We start from the raw sequence: 17,067 nt of genomic DNA, 5'->3' as shown, positions 1-17,067 counted from the left end.
TAGGAACTGCTATTAGGAAGGCTAATTCAAACCTATTCTATTTGCCCTGTGTCGCTCAATCCAATCTGTTAGCTTCCTATCTGTGCAATGGCATAACTACCATCAGTCTCATAGCACTTCTGTGAGGATGAACGGAGAAACTATACTTAGAGACATCTCATTAAAAACTAGTTAAACAGACATCGCATTTAATCTAAGTAAATCTACAGAACCACGTAATAGCAAGAAATTGACTTGCCTTACCCTCCACTGGAAGCTTCCTCTCAGTACAGACCATGCATTTCTTCTCATGAAGTCTAGAAAAGCTGGCGAGCTCACTCCAGGATAAAAGGGAAGGACTACAGGAACAGAACTTAGAGTGACTTTATTTACCTTGGAGTCCTAATAAGTCTGTTAGAAACATGGAACCTGTCTATGCTTCCCCCTGAGATCTCCAAAATGATATTGGCTAGAGGGCTTAAAAGGGGAGCTCTCCACTAACAAACCTGAAATCTTTAGAAATGAAGACTAAGAAACAGGACCACGTTATCTTTGGAATGCTATTAGAAAATATATAGCTATCTAAAATTCCCCTTACGTTCTTCCGGTTTCATTTCAGTTATTTTTTGTAGCCAATTTTTCCACGTTTGGCAGTCACAAGGCTCATGGGCTTCACCAAGGCACTCCCTGAAGAGGAAAACATGGAAAAGGTAATTTTAAAACATGCTTCATCAACATCAAGATAAAAGAGCAGGTGGGAAGTACTGTTCTGAATGAAAAGTTGAGAACACCAAGGCACAGCGGCCCCTGAGAGATGAAGCATTCAGCTGAGAGAATGCAGCACGACTCTACAGCTCGGCAGCACTCGGCCAGCGCTTTCCTTCAGCGGTGCATGTATGCCCACATTTTAAAAAGCTCTAAACAGATTAACTAATATTTATAACAGTCCTTCAGCTTCCCAGGTGGTGCTAGGGGTAAAGAATCTTCCTGTCAATGCAGAAGACACAGGTTTGATCCCTGGGTGGGGAAGACACCCTGGAGAAGGAAATGACAACCTACTCTAGTATTCTTGCCTTCTAAATGCTGGCGTGCATTGTCATTTCCTTCTCCAGGGTATTTCCCTCATCCAGGGATCAAACCCGCATCTCCTGTGTTGCAAAGAGTTGGACACAACTGAAGTGACTTAGCACGCAGGCAGGCCTTAAGAGCGGTAAAGATATTTTTATCAGTTAGGTTCTGTCTCACTAACAGTTTAAATTTTTGCAATTCAAAGTATGTTCCCCTGGGGAACAGCACTGCCATTACTTGAGAGCTTGTTTACCTGCACAGGAGCAGACTGCATAAGACATACTGATTAGAACCTGCCTTTTCTCAAAATAACCGTATGACCCTTTTGCATTTTAAAGTTTGGGAAGTACTATTTTACATTACATTCTTGTCACTACTTTTACCTCTGAATCCCCAAGTAACAGCAAGGGCAATCTAACTTACTTTCAAGTGTTTGACAAATCCTAATTTTCTGTCCTATTGGCATTTGGCAAATTTTGATTTAAATAATAAAAACCCTATCAATGTATCATTGTAACTTAATTATATATTCTTTCTACAGGCATATAAAAGTCAAACATTAAAAATGACATAGAGCCTTTACAAACTGTTTAATTCAATATATTATAGTCTATAGGACAAACTGTTACAATTAATAACAAAATATCATTTTGGGGAAAGAAAAAGGCGATCTATAAGTGCCATCATCACCATTATCATCACCAGTGTCATTTTAAACAAAAATCTTATTTACAATTTAGCTTTGTTAAGAAGACTTGCTAACTGACAGGTAGTCTTACAAACAATTATGAGGTAACATTCCACTGTGTTAAGAATGTATCAATTCTATTTCATACCCATGGCTACTATTTTTGAAAAACAAGAGAGAACAAGTGTATGGAAGAATGTGGAAAAACTGGAACCCCTGTGCATTGCTGGTAGCAATGTAAAATGATGCAGCTGTTATGGAAAACACTTTGGTATATTTCCTCAAAGAGTTTCAACAGGATTGGAAACAAGGACTCAAACTTTTATGCCAATGGTCATAACATTATTCACAATAGCCAAAAGATGGGAACTAGACTGTTCATTGCCATATGACTGGATAAACAACGAATATATATACATATATATGTATATACACACACACAGCGAAGTATTAGTCATAAAAAGGTATATATATATACACACAATGAAATGTCAGTCATAAAAAGGAATGAGCTTCTGATACATGCTATAACATGGAAAGAATCTTGAAGACATGTTAAGTGAAATAAACCAGAGACTAAACGACAAATATTGTACGACTTCAGTAGAATAGGGACATTCATAGAGACAAAAAGTAGAATGATGGTTACCAGGAGATGTGGCAGGGAGGCAGGATGGGGAGTTACTGCTTAATGGTTACAGAGATTTTGTTTGGGATGATAAAAATGTTCTAAAATGGATGGGATGACAGTTTCACAACAGTGAATGTACTTAATGCCATCAAATTGTATACCTAAAAAAATTACTACGTACACCTTGAAAGAATAATTTTCTTAAATTTCTGATTATTACCATATCTGGTATTTGGGAAATCTTTTCCAAAACTGGTTTTATATAGCTCCTTAGTAACTTAGCTATAATTTAACAGCCTTTAAAAAAATATTGCGTTGATTAAAAGTGGAGGTAGATGTATTCGGTATATATTTTAGCACATATTAAAATCAACTCTGCTTTCCAGAAATGTAAGGGATATCTGTGATGACTGTTCATTTTAATTTGACACATATATTAGAATAAGAAATATGCCACAGATCTAAAAACAGTATTTCCATTTGTTGTCTGAAAATGGAATACAGAATCTATATTTCTCATGAATCATCAAAAAAACCCAAACGAACATAAAAAAACCACAGTGCAGAAATTTTACAAATCTGCAATATCTAAAACAAAACAAATGAAGTCAGTAAAATAAATTATTTTCAATAAGTTTAGGATTTCCCTCCTCCCCTGGCATATTCACTATTTTTTCCTAGTAGAATCAGCATCAGTATCAGTATGACTGACTGTGCTGCCAGCACATTTTCTGACAGAAAAAAAGAAAAATAATAATGGAGGAAGAAGTCCTTTGCTTTCAAATAGAGTCTGAAAAAAATGAATGCCATGTCTTTCAAAGGCCGTACTTGCTTATTAGTGGGCTTGGCTCACTGAGGCCATGCTGCATTAGAGAGCCGTCAGTTTTTCTTCTCTAGAACCTCACAGGAGGGCACAGGCGCTCCCTCAATCGCTAGCCTAATCAGTATGATCATGTCTGAGTGTTACAGCCCGTTGGCACAGTTTCTACCACTTTCCAATGCTGCTGCTGCTGCTGCTAAGTCACTTCAGTCGTGTCCAAAAGGAAGCTTATAAATAAAGGAGGAGCTAGAGCAAAAACCGCGAATGAGAGTGTTGCCATTGAATACTACTAAGTTTCTCTGAAAACTAAGGCATAAGAGAAAACAAGCCTGAACTTCTGCAAAGCACAGCAATGACAATGCTGTCAGACGTTAACAGGTGACTGATATCCTGTGGTCATATATGGATGTGAGAGTTGGACTGTGAAGAAGGCTGAGCGCCGAAGAATTGATGCTTTTGAACTGTGGTTTGGAGAAGACTCTTGAGAGTCCCTTGGACTGCAAGGAGATCCAACCAGTCCATTCTGAAGGAGATCAGCCCTGGGATTTCTTTGGAAGGAATGATGCTAAAGCTGAAACTCCAGTACTTTGGCCACCTTATGCTAAGGGTTGACTCATTGGAAAAGACTCTGATGCTGGGAGGGATTGGGGGCAGGAGGAGAAGGGGACGACAGAGGATGAGATGGCTGGATGGCATCACTGACTCGATGGACGTGAGTCTGAGTGAACTCCGGGAGTTGGTGATGGACAGGGAGGCCTGGCGTGCTGGGATTCATGGGGTCGCAAAGAGTCAGACACGACTGAGCGACTGATCTGATCTGATCTGAATCTAGATCTTGCCATGTGTAGGGAGAGATAGTATTCTGAGAGAAATAATGAAGATACTGAAAGTTCTGCTGACACTGGAAAGCTAAATTCCTGAAGAAAGTGTTAACCAAGACACCAATGACTAGTGGCAAATACTTTGACAAATTTGTCATCATATAGGCTAGTGGGAGAAAGCATTCTGGGTTCAGTTATTAAGGGCACAGAACTTGTTGGTGAACAAGTTAGAACAGAAAGGGCTATACTGTAGTGGGAAGAAAAATGCCTACTCCCACCTTCCCTCCTAACAATGAATATATTCATTCTATCCGGGCAGACATATCCTGGGGACAGCTCTCAGCTGATTCTGTCACATTTAGTTCTTAAAAAGAAGAAATTATTATTGGCATTTCTGATGGTTTTTACAATCATATTTAGAAAATATTTTTGAACTTTTGGGAGAAAGAAAGAAGCAAACCCTTTGCAAGATCTCTCTTGCAAAGCTTCCTTTTGCATGAGGCAGATTTTTTATCTTTGAAACACTAGATAAGGGCAGCGGAATTCTCCTTAGAACTTCTTTTTTTCTTAGAATTTCTGATTACAGGCAAAGCTATGAATATAGTCAGTGAATATGAGTAGGCAGCTATGTAAAACAAAAAATGCCAATTAATGGTTAGAGAAGTGAAGCAATAGAGAAATCCTAGAAAATACATATATCATATACCTACATATATCAATCTTGTAGCTTAAGGAATTTCAAAACTGAAAAGTAACAAGGTTAAATCTTGAATTGCAATCTTAGAAAATGATGATACTATTGGCTAAGTCCTACCATACTGCCAGCAGGAGGAGTAAATAAGCGTGATCTTAAATCCATGTGGCCATCCACAGACCCCTTAAACTGGGATAAAATTCCAAGTAGGGCCTGTGATTTTGGCATACAGTTTCCAATGCAGATTGAGTATACTCAGCCTAATATTTTGGGTATGAGAAAGAGTAAGCTGACATATTTCTCTAAACACTACACTAGAAATGTACAGCTTACAGCATCATGTATATGTATGCATATGTATGTTTTACAATCTAATCTATCTTGGTAGGTTTCTCTATTAGTTTCCATATTTTCAGTTAATCCAAACTTGCTACCTATAGCATACAAAGAGAGGTGGGGAAGAATACAAGAACATAAAAGCTAATCCTGAGTTAAAAAACTAATAAAAACTAGACCACAGAAACCAAAGTTTATCGTCTTAACTTCTACATATTTTACTAATTTGTGTTTTCTGTTTTCTAAACATTTTACTAATCTGTGGTTTCCATTTTTGTAGGCTCTTCAAAAACCCTCTTAATCAGTTTTTTCTAAACCAGGGAAGCTTACACGAACCAGAGAGCTCAGAAAATGATTTTCCGAAGGATAGTACATAATTAGTAACGTTCTAGGCTGAGTGCTTGAAGGTACTAGAACTTAAGTTTCTCAAGAAACTCACTTCAAATAAGTTCTTTTATTTCCTTATTTTAAATACTCTTACTTTAAATAAAGTAGGCTCATATTCATCTATGGATAATTTATCTACAATTAAGTTTATGTATATTCATTAACTCACTTCCCATTTCTGTTGCTGAATCCTTATCTCTTCTGCTGGGGTAATGAGGTGGAATTAAGGGTCAACCATTGAATAATAAAACATGTAAAATGAAAAATCTGTTGCTGCTGTTCAGTCGCTAAGTAGTATCCGACTCTTTTGTGACTCCATGGACTGGAGCCTACCAGGCTCTTCCGTTCATGGGATTTCCCAAGTAAGAGTACTGGGGAGGGTTGCCATTTCCTCCTCCAGGGGATCTCCCCAACCCAGGGATCAAAATCACATCTCCTGCATTGGCAGGCAGGTTCTTTACCACTGAGTCACTTCAGTCTAGTTCAGTCGCTCAGTTGTGTCTGACTCTTCGCAACCCCATGGACTGCAGCACGCCAGGCCTCCCTGTCCATTACCAACTCCCGGAGTTTACTCAAACTCATGTCCATCGAGTCGGTGATGCCATCCAACCATCTCATCCTCTGTCGTCCCCTCCTCCTCCTGCCTTCAATCTTTCCAGCTTCAGGGTCTTTTCAAATGAGTCAGTTCTTCACATTAGGTGGCCAAGTATTGGAGTTTCAGCTTCAGCATCAGTCCTTCTAATGAATATTTAGGACTGATTTCCTTTAGGATGGACTGGTTGGATCTCCCTGCAGTCCCAGGGACTCTCAAGAGTCTTCTCCAACACCACAGCTCAAAAGCATCAATTCTTCGGTGCTCAGCTTTCTTTACAGTCCAACTCTCACATCCATAAATGACTACTGGAAAAACCACAGACTTAACTAGATGGACCTTTGCTGGCAAAGTAATGTCTTGCTTTTTAATAAGCTGTGCCACTAGGGAAGCCCGAAAGTAAAAATTAGGCATGTGCTTTTTAAATGTTGTGTAAAACTACCGCATGTGGATACAGGTATGTGGATATACTCTAAATATTTATTCAGTATTTTGTTGCTATTTTACTTGTTGAATCTGATTTAGTTATGAAAGTAGTAAACACTGTTTTTCTTTTATTAATCATTATATTCAAGCAGTTAGCATAGAGGCCTAGAAAACTTTTTCTGTAAAGGATCAGTCAGTAAATATTTTGAGTTTTGCAGGCCACATGGTCTCTGCTACAACTACTCAATACTGTCACAGTCTGAAAGCAGCCACAGACGATAGGTAAACAAACTGACATGAGCAGGTATGGCTGTGTTCTAATAAAACTTTATTTTAAAAAATTGGTGCAGACACTACGTTGTTGACACCTGACCTAGAATTCACTGCTATATATAGGTTGGCAGTTCAAACAATAATTTTAGCTAATGATGATGAGTCTAAGAAATAGATCTTTCATGGTAGGGACACTTCCATAACTATGCCCTTTTACCATCTAGCAGTGCCACAATTTGACTTTGGATTCTGATAGGTATACTAAACAAAGATTAGTGTTTTATATCCACCTCAAATATATCCTTGCGTATGTGATAAATCTGGAAATGCGCAAAAAGCATTACAAATACTATTTCTTCCTTTGACCATTAAACAAAAACAAAAGTTATTATAATTGAAACTACTCTGAATAAAGTATAACGCTGATGTTAGACAAACACACAGTCAGGTGACTACACACACTGACTATACATCATAACTGATTTATCATCAGTTCATACTTACTGAGTACTTATCAGGCACTAGAAATTATATAAAACACAAGATACATGAAGTGGTTTCTAACTGGGACTGTGCAACAGAATCACATAAGAGTTTTTCTCCAAAATCCACTAAATCAGAATTTCACTTGTTAGGGTCTAGAATGAAAATATGGAAAAGCTGTTTTATATTAAACTCTGGGCATCCCTGGTTAAGTATCACTGCTAGACACTTCTACTTTAAGAAAAGATATCAAACTCTAAATATTTTCTAATCTAAGGTCAATAATTTGGTATTAAAGTTCAAGTTCATGGGTTCTAGCATCAAACAGAGACAGAGTCTAATCTCATTTCTGCCAGTTCCTAGCTATATAACCCAGGGCAACCACTCTGCGTCTAAATTTCCTTATCTGTAAAATGGGTATAATAACAGCATTCCATTCACAGCACTGCTGGGAGAATTCAGTATTTGAAAATTTTGACAAGGTGGTTGGCACACATCAAGCACACAGTAAATGTAAACTATCCCTACTGCATACATTTTTTAATAAATAATAACGGTATCAAAAATACTACTTAAAGGCATGACTCAGAGTATAAAGTCTCTTTAAAAACTGTCAGAAAGGTGACTAGGCTATTCCAACTTGTCCTGTACTGACCAGCAGAAGAGGTGTCCTTTCCCACAGTCCACAGCAGGAGCTCTGAGCAAGGGGAAGCTGAGTGTGTCAGACCCAGAGGTGTCTGATCCTTGTTTTGTCAGTCTGACTGCTCTTTCACAGCCTGGAGTAGGACACCATTTAATGGCAGGATTATTTTCAACAAAGGCCTGTTTAAACAGCAATAACAAAACATAAAAAAATATTTCAACTCTCAATTCTAACAGACTGTAAATGTCAATTTACTTCAGAATGAATGAAATGAAAAAACAAAGAGTAGTCAGTTTCAAGAAATACTTAAAACAGTACTGGAATGTATTAAATAAGAAAGAAAAAATGTGGCAATTACCTTAGTAATAATTTTTAAAATTTATGTATTATTTAATCTAAGAACCAAGTAGATTGATGACAGAGTAAAAATGCAACTACTCATACCGAAAATGTGTAATTTAAAAATGTTTTCTCACAATATGCCACTTTTCTGATGGAAAATAATTATAATAAACAGAATTTTATTTGAGGATTAGCTGTATTAGAATAATAAATTTCTACATGGTACTTTAATAATACATAAAAATCAATATTACAAACACAGAGTTATCATATGATCCAATAATTCCACTTCTGCATATATACCCCAAATAATTAAAAGCAGGGACTGGAATAGATATTTGTACACCCATATGCATAGCAGCATTACTGCTGCTGCTGCTGCTAAGTCACTTCAGTCGGGTCCTACTCTGTGAGACCCCATAGACGGCAGCCCACCAGGCTCCCCCATCCCTGGGATTTTGGAGTGGGTTGCCATTTCCTTCTCCAATGCATGAAAGTGAAAAGTGAAAGTGAAGTCGCTCAGTCGTGTCCAACTCTTAACGACCGCCTGGACTGCAACCTTCCAGGCTCCTCTGTGGAGTGGGGTGCAGTTGCCTTCTCCGAGGAGCATTACTAACATTAATCAAAAGGCACAAACAACTCAAATGTCCATGGATGAAAGTGTGGATAAACAAAATGTGCTACATACATTACTGGAATATTACTCAACCTTAAAAAGAAATTCTGATACATGCTACAATGTGAATGAACCTTGAAGACATTAAGCCAAGTGTAATAAACCAGATACATAAGGATAAATACTGTATGATTCCACTTACATGAAATAATATAATATTATATGGATATAATATGGTTTATAAGGACAAATGCTGTATGATTCTACTTATATGATTCCACCAGGCTTCCATGGGTCAGGAAGATCCCCTGGAGCAGGAAATGGCAACCCACTCCAGTATGCTTGCCTGAGAAATCCCATGGACAGCGGAGCCTGGCAGGCTCCAGTCCATGGGGTTGCAAGAGTCAGACATGACTTAGAGACTAAACCACCACTGCCACCACTTACATAAGATGCCTAGAAACACACAGAGACAGAAAACAGAACAGTGCTTACTGGTGGCTATGGGAAGGGGAAATGGGGCATTTGTGTTCATGGAAACAGAGTTTCAGTTTGGGATGACGAAAAAAATTCTAACCATGAAGGGTAATGATGGTTGCACAATAATGTAAAAGTACTTAATAACAACAAATTGGTCACTTAAATCTGTTTAAACTGGTAAAGTTTATGTGTATTTTATCACAATAATGAAAAATGTAAAAAAAACACCAATTTTATGATACTTTCTATGTTAAAGAAACAGCAGGACTTCTTTTTTAAAAGTCAATATATTAGGGTTCGGAGAAGGCAATGGCACCCCACTCCAGCACTCTTGCCTGGAAAATCCCATGGACGGAGGAGCCTGGTAGGCTGCAGTCCATGGGGTCGCTAAGAGTCGGACACGACTGAGCAACTTCACTTTCACTTTTCACTTTCCTGCATTGGAGAAGGAAATGGCAACCCACTCCAGTGTTCTTGCCTGGAGAATCCCAGGGACGGGGGAGCCTGGTGGGCTGCCGTCTATGGGGTTGCAAAGAGTCGGACACGACTGAAGTGACTTAGCAGCAGCATATTAGGGTTCAGACTATAAAAAAATCTGAACATGCCTGTTAAATCCCACAAAAAAGATTTGCATACAGTAATGAGTAACTCCTGAGTGAAAATAAAGAAGGGAAAAACAAGATGAAATAAACATTATACTTTATTATATGAAATGATTACTTGAAATATAAAAAAATCCATAAATTTCCAGGTTGATAATCTTTATTTCTAAATATTTATACTGAGAGTAAAAATATATCATTTAGAAAATTTAAAATAGCTACTATTTAACATGAATGTTTTTTTGACCAATTAGTTACAAAAGTTCAACACCCAAATCAACAAATAGTTCTGCACAAAAGTTTTATTTTCTGGTAAACTACTATTGCCACTTTTCACTTTTACTTCTATGATGATTATAAAACAATACTTTAGCTTAAAACTTTAATTTAGGCCACTACTCCTTTATTCTGAGAGACAAAAGCCAGAGTCCATTACTTTGCTTTCAAAAATAGAACAAAAATTAAAAATTTTAATATAGGTTTAATAAAATTTAAATTGTGGAGATTACACAGATAACTGGCAACATACCTTAATATCAAACTGTAGGTATCGTTTGTCCATCTCCTTAGAAACTACACTTTCTATTATATCCACAGGCACAAGTTGGAAGCAATCATATGCAGGGCAGAAAATGTTGTGAGCTTCACCTTCTTGAATTTTCAGATTCAAAAACCTAATACAATTGTCAATTGATAGAAAGAAAGGCAAGGATAGAATTTATTTGCACATTCTAAGAATTTTTCCTGATGCTGAATTTTGTTAGAGTATAATTAAAACACATCAATAAACAAAGTGTGCAATATCAACTGTAATATATTAACTCAAATAATTCACAAACACTGAGCATTTATTATCTGCCCAGCCATTCACTATATGACTATTTATTTATGCACATCTATGTTTTATACATTTTTTTACATTTGTTTGCTTTGTCCTCTTTAAAAACTTGAAACAATATATTTAAGAGTAAAAATTTAGAAATAAGTGATTTAGAAAGGTCATATTCGATTCTCAATATTCTACGCCTTTAAAAAAAGACAGCAATGGTATAGATTTAAGCCACACAAAAGTCAAGAGATTTTTGAGACGGCACTGGAATATAGTGTAACTTTTAGAAGAAAAGGTTTTCTATTTATATTTAGATAAACATTAAAATGTGTTTCATGTCCTACTCTAGGCACACTGGTTGAGGTAGTAGGGAAAAGGCATCGTAGAAAGTGACAGGAATCTAATCCAAGGTCAATTAAGTGGTCAAGAGCAAGATTTGGAATTAGAGAATTCCAGGCCTGCCACTAACAAGTTGTATGATCTTAAGCAATTATCATGTAAGTGTACTGTGCCTCAATTTTACTATCTATAAAATGGAGATAACAACATGCACTTCCCAGAATTGTTTTCAGATTATATGATATAATGTATGTGAAATATCTACATGGTGCCGGGCACAGAATAAAGAATTAAAATATTTTACTGATGGTTTGATTATTAAGAATATTTCCCATGGAAAAAGAAGAAACAAACTTTTGAACTGTGAATTTCCCTTGCCTGAGGAGATATATATTAAAAAAGAAAAAAATCACTAACACTGATGTCAAAGACCTTACAGTCTACGTTTTGTTCTAGAAGTTTGTGGTTTCAGGTCTTACATTTCAGTCCTTTAATCCATTCTGAATATATTTTTATGCATGGTATATGAAAGCAGTCCAGTTTGATTTTTTCATACGTGACTGTCTAGTTTGCCCAGCACCATTTACTGAAAATATTAATATTGTGTCTTCTCCATCATATATTCTTTGCTCATTTGTTGCAGATTAATTGCCCATGTAAGTGTGAGCTCATTTCAGGGCTCTTTTATTCTGTTCCATATAGCTATGTGTTTTTGTGCCAGGACCATACTGTTTAGGTAACTGCAGCTCTCTTGTTGTTCTTCAGTTGCTCGGTCGTGCCTGACTCTCTGCGACCGAAGGACTGCTGCACGCTAGGTTTCCCAGTCCTTCCCCATCTCCTGGAGCTGGCTCAAACGCATGTCCATCGAGTCAGTGATGCCATTAAACCATCTCATCCTCGGTCGCCCCCTCTCATCTTGCAAACTGTATTTCCCAGTATCACGGTCTTTTCCAATGAGTCAGCTCTTCGCATGAGGTGGCCAAATTACTGGAGCTTCAGCTTCAGCATCAGTCTTTTCAATGAATATTCAGGGTTCATTTTCTTTAGGATTGACTGGTTTGATCTCCTTGTAGTCCAAGGGACTCTCAAGAGTTTTCTCCAACACCACAGTTCAAAAGCATCAATTCTTTGGTGCTCAGCTTTCTTTATGGTCCAACTCTCACATCCATAAAATGACTGCTGGAAAAACCATACCTTTGACTATACGGATCTTTGTAGTAATGTTTAAAATCAGAGAGTGTGACAAATTTAACTTCATTCTTCTTTCTCAAGATTGCTTTGGCTGTTAAGGGTCTTTCGTATTTCCATACAATTTTTAGAATCATTTGTTTTAGTTACGTGAAAAATGCCCTCAACAATTTTTAATAGTGTAAAGGCATGATGAGACTAAAAATTTGAGAACTGCTAACTACAAAGCTGCTTTTTCAACAAAGCAGGAATCACTTCCTTTTAGCTCTGAACAGGTTCCCTGTGACGTCAGATATAATTTATCTTAATAGTCTCCTGTCACAGTGCACAATGCACATAGATATAGTTAATATATGATGATGTTTTAAAATTTTACGTATTCTAAATACTCCAGTGCGGCGCTGGAGTGGTGAATGGCTGAGAGGAGCTACCCCAGAGCCAAGGTCAGTAGCGGCGGCCATGAGGAGATACCCCATGTCCAAGGTAAGGAGCAGCGGCCGTGCTTTGCTGGAGCAGCCGTGAAGAGATACCCCATGTCCAAGGTAAGAGAAACCCAAGTAAGATGGTAGGTGCTGAGAGTGGGCATCAGAGGGCAGACAGACTGAAACCACAATCACAGACAACCACCCAATCTGATCACACGGACCACAGCCTTGTCTAACTCAATGAAACTAAGCCATGCCTGTGGGGCCACCCAAGATGGACAGGTCATGGTGGAGAGTTCTGACAAAATGTGGTCCACTGGAGAAGGGAATAGCAAACCACTTCAGTATTCTTGCCTTGAGAACCCCATGAACAGTATGAAAAGGCCAAAAGGTAGGACACTGAAAGATGAACTCCCCAGGTCGGTAGGTGCCCAATATGCTACTGGAGATCAGTGGAGAAATAACTCCAGAAAGAATGAAGAGACAGAGCCAAAGCAAAAACAACACCCAGTTGTGCATGTGACTGCTGATGGAAGCAAGGTCCGATGCTGTAAAGAGCAATATTGCATAGGAACCTGGAATGTTAGGTCCATGAATCAAGGCAAATTGGAAGTGGTCAAACAGGAGATAGCAATACTGCACGTCGGCATTTTAGGAATCAGTGAACTAAGATGGACTGGGATGGGTGAATTTAACTCAGATGACCATTATATCTACTACTGTGGGCAGGAATCCCTTAGAAGAAATGGAGTAGCCATCATGGTCAACAAGAGTCCGAAATGCAGTACTTGGATGCAATCTCAAAAATGACAGAATGATCTCTGTTCATTTACAAGGCAAACCATTCAATATCACTGTAATCCAAGTCTATGCCCTGACCAGTAACACTGAGAAGCTGAAATTGAACAGTTCTATGAAGACCTATAAGACCTTCTAGAACTAACACCCCAAAAAGAAGTCCTTTTCATTATAGGGGACTGGAATGCAAAAGTAAGAAGTCAAAAAACACCTGGAGTAACAGGCAAATTTGGCCTTGGAGTACAGAATGAAGCAGGGCAAAGGCTAATAGAGTTCGCCTAGAGAACGCACTGGTCATAGCAAACACCCTCTTCCAATAACACAAAAGAAGACTCTACACATGGACATCACCAGATGGCCAACACCGAAATCAGATTGATTATATTCTTTGCAGCCAAAGACGGAGAAGCTCTATACAGTCAGCAAAAACAAGACCGGGAGCTGACTATGGCTCAGATCATGAACTCCTTATTGCCAAATTCAGACTTAAATGAAGAAAGTAGGGAAAACCACTAGATCATTCAGGTATGACCTAAATCAAATCCCTTACGATTATACAGTGGAAGTGAGAAATACATTTAAGGGACTAGATCTGATAGACAGAGGGCCTGATGAACTATGGACGGAGGTTCATGCAATTGTACAGGAGACAGGGATCAAAACCCATCCCCATGGAAAAGAAATGCAAAAAAGCAAAATGGCTGTCTGAGGAGGCTTTACAAATAGCTGTGAAAAGAAGAGAAGTGAAAGCCAAAGGAGAAAGGAAAGATATACCCATTTGAATGCAGAGTTCCAAAGAATAGCAAGGAGAGATAAGAAAGCCTTCCTCAGTGATCAGTGTAAAGAAATAGAGGAAAACAACAGAATGGGAAAGGCTAGAGATCTTTTCAAGAAAATCAGAGATACCAAGGGAACATTTCATGCAAAGATGGGCTCAATAAAGAACAGAAATGGTATGGACCTAACAGAAGCAGTAGATATTAAGAAGAGGTGGCAAGAATACACAGGAGAACTGCACAAAAAAACCCAGATAATCACGATGGTGTGATCACTCACCTAGAGCCAGACATCCTGGAATGTGAAGTCAAGTGGGCCTTAGAAAGCATCACTACGAACAAAGCTAGTGGAGGTGATGGAATTCCAGTTGAGCTATTTCAAATCCTAAAAGATGATGCTGTGAAAGTATTGCACTCAATATGCCAGCAAATTTGGAAAACTCAGCAGTAGCCACAGGACTGGAAAAGGTCACCTTTCGTTCCAATCCCAAAGAAAGGCAATGTCAAAGAATGCTCAAACTACCGCACAATTGCACTCATCTCACACGCTAGTAAAGTAATGCTCAAAATTCTCCAAGCCAGGCTTCAGCAATACATGAACCATGAACTTCCAGATGTTCAAGCTGGTTTTAGAAAAGGCAGAGGAACCAGAGATCAAATTGCCAACATCTGCTGGATCATGGAAAAAGCAAGAGAGTTTCAGAAAAACATCTATTTTTACTTTATTGACTATGCCAAAGCCTTTGACTGTGTGGATCACAATAAACTGTGGAAAATTCTTCAAGAGTTGGGAATACCATTCCATCTGACCTGCCTCTTGAAGAATCTGTATGCAGGTCAGGAAGCAACAGTTAGAACTGGACATGGAACAAAAGACTGGCTCTAAATTGGGAAAGGAGTACGTCAAGGCTGTATATTGTCACCCTGCTTATTTAACTTATCTGCAGAGCACATCATGAGAAACTCTGGGCTGAAGGAAGCACAAGCTGGAATCAAGATTGCCTGGAGAAATATCAGTAACCTCAGATATGCAGATGATACCACCCTTATTGCAGAAGGTGAAGAAGAACTAAAGAGCCTCTTGATGAAAGGGAAAGAGGAGAGTGAAAAAGTTGGTTGAAAGCTCAACATTCAGAAAATGAAGATCATGGCATCCGGTCCCATCACTTCATGGCAAATAGATGGGGAAACAGTGGAAACAGTGGCTGACTTTATTTTCTTGGGCTCCAAAATCACTGCAGATGGTGACTGCAACTGTGAAATTAAAAGACATTTACTCTTTAGAAGGAAAGTTATGACCAACCTAGACAGCATATTAAAAAGCAGAGACATTACTTTGCCAACAAAGGTCTGTCTAGTCAAGGCTATGGTTTTTCCAGTGATCATGTATGGATGTGAGAGATGGACTATAAAGAAAGCTGAGCACAAAATAATTGATGCTTTTGAACTGTGGTGTTGGAGAAGACTCTTGAGAGTCTCATGGACTGCAAGGAGATGCAACCAGTGAATTCTAAGGGAGATGTTCTTTGGAAGGAATGATGCTAAAGCTGAAACTCCAATACTTTGGCCACCTCATGCAAAGAGTTGACTCATTTGAAAAGATCCTGATTCTGGGAAAGATTTGAGGTAGGAGGAGTAGGGGATGACAGAGGATGAGATGGCTGGATGGCATCACCGACTCAATGAACATGATTCCGAGTAAACTCCGGGAGTTGGTGATGACAGGGAGGCCTGGCATGCCTCAGTCCATGGGATCACAAAGAGTCGGACATGACTGAACAACTGAACTGAACTGAAATACATCAGAGCAGGTTTAACTATTTCAGGAGAATTAAATGACAGAACCCAGAAGACCTTACTGAAGAAAAGGTAATTTTTCTGTGAGCCAGGCTATCAATTTTCAGCAACATACAATTTCTCACTAAATTTAGAAGTATAACATAGTCTTGGTTAAATGTTAGTAAAAGAGGAAAATCTGGATCAATCTTGACTTATATTTTTATCTTGTAGGTCAGCTTCATACATTATATCCTAAGCTCCCACTCCACTGTTCATTACTGAGCTTAGTAAGATTCTAATAACTAACATTTACTGAGTGGTTACTATGTGCCAGGCACTGTTCTAAGCATTTTACATGTACTTATCCATTTAACAATTAACTGGAAACAGTCCTATAAAGTAATATGACAGTTACCATTTTATAGATTAGGAAATTGAAGCACAGGGAGCTTATTGCTTACTTAAATCAACAACTAATAAATAGCAGGAAGGATATTCTAGGTTGGACAGAAAAATACTAATTTTTCTTTCATCGAAGCCCTCGGCATAGATGCTTCAAAGCATATGTATGGACTGATGAAATAGAGGGTAGAGAAGAGTAAGGTAAGAGGTTTTCAAACTATCTAAAGTGAAAGTGAAAGTGAAGTTGCTCAGTCATGTCTGACTCTTTGCAACCCCATGGACTGTTACCTATCAGGCTCCTCCAACCATGGGATTTTCCAGGCAAGAGTACTGGAGTGGGTTGCCATTTCCTTCTCCAGGGGATTTCCCTAACCCGGGGATTGAATCCAGGTCTCCTGCGTTGCAGGCAGACGCTTTACCATCTGAGCCACATATTGTGTACTAAAAACTGTGCTACTGAGGATACAATGGTGAGCAAGACACTCCGTATTGAAATGCTAAAATTGCAGTGAAGGGCCAGGTATTGATTTGTCCAGCAGAAAATGAAAATATTCTTCAAATCAAATCAAGCACCACAGCTGTCATATTTTATTACATAAAAGATCCAGGCTTCAACAAAAAATTACACAGAAAAAGGAAAGTATGGGCCA

The 17,067-nt window shown here is 38.4% G+C and overlaps 1 protein-coding gene across 7 annotated transcripts in view; it reads right to left on the bottom strand.

Annotated features, from left to right (window-relative positions):
- The window catches only part of ANKIB1 (ankyrin repeat and IBR domain containing 1), a 154,813-nt gene that overhangs the window by 27,809 nt on the left and 109,937 nt on the right, over positions 1-17,067 (bottom strand). For all 7 annotated transcript variants that reach the window (XM_044947138.2, XM_044947137.2, XM_025290835.3 and 4 more), the window contains 3 exons: positions 10,411-10,555; positions 7,854-8,020; positions 578-666 (listed from right to left, as the gene is read on the bottom strand). In XM_044947138.2, coding sequence (XP_044803073.1) covers positions 578-666; positions 7,854-8,020; positions 10,411-10,555 — 401 coding nt within the window. The remainder of the gene's footprint in view (positions 1-577; positions 667-7,853; positions 8,021-10,410; positions 10,556-17,067) is intronic.

The sequence above is a fragment of the Bubalus bubalis genome, chromosome 8 (genome assembly GCF_019923935.1).
Source record: "Bubalus bubalis isolate 160015118507 breed Murrah chromosome 8, NDDB_SH_1, whole genome shotgun sequence".
NCBI classification, from domain to species: domain Eukaryota; kingdom Metazoa; phylum Chordata; class Mammalia; order Artiodactyla; family Bovidae; genus Bubalus; species Bubalus bubalis.
The sequence above is the reverse complement of the archived record's forward strand: the minus strand, read 5'-3'. Positions and strand labels throughout refer to the sequence as shown.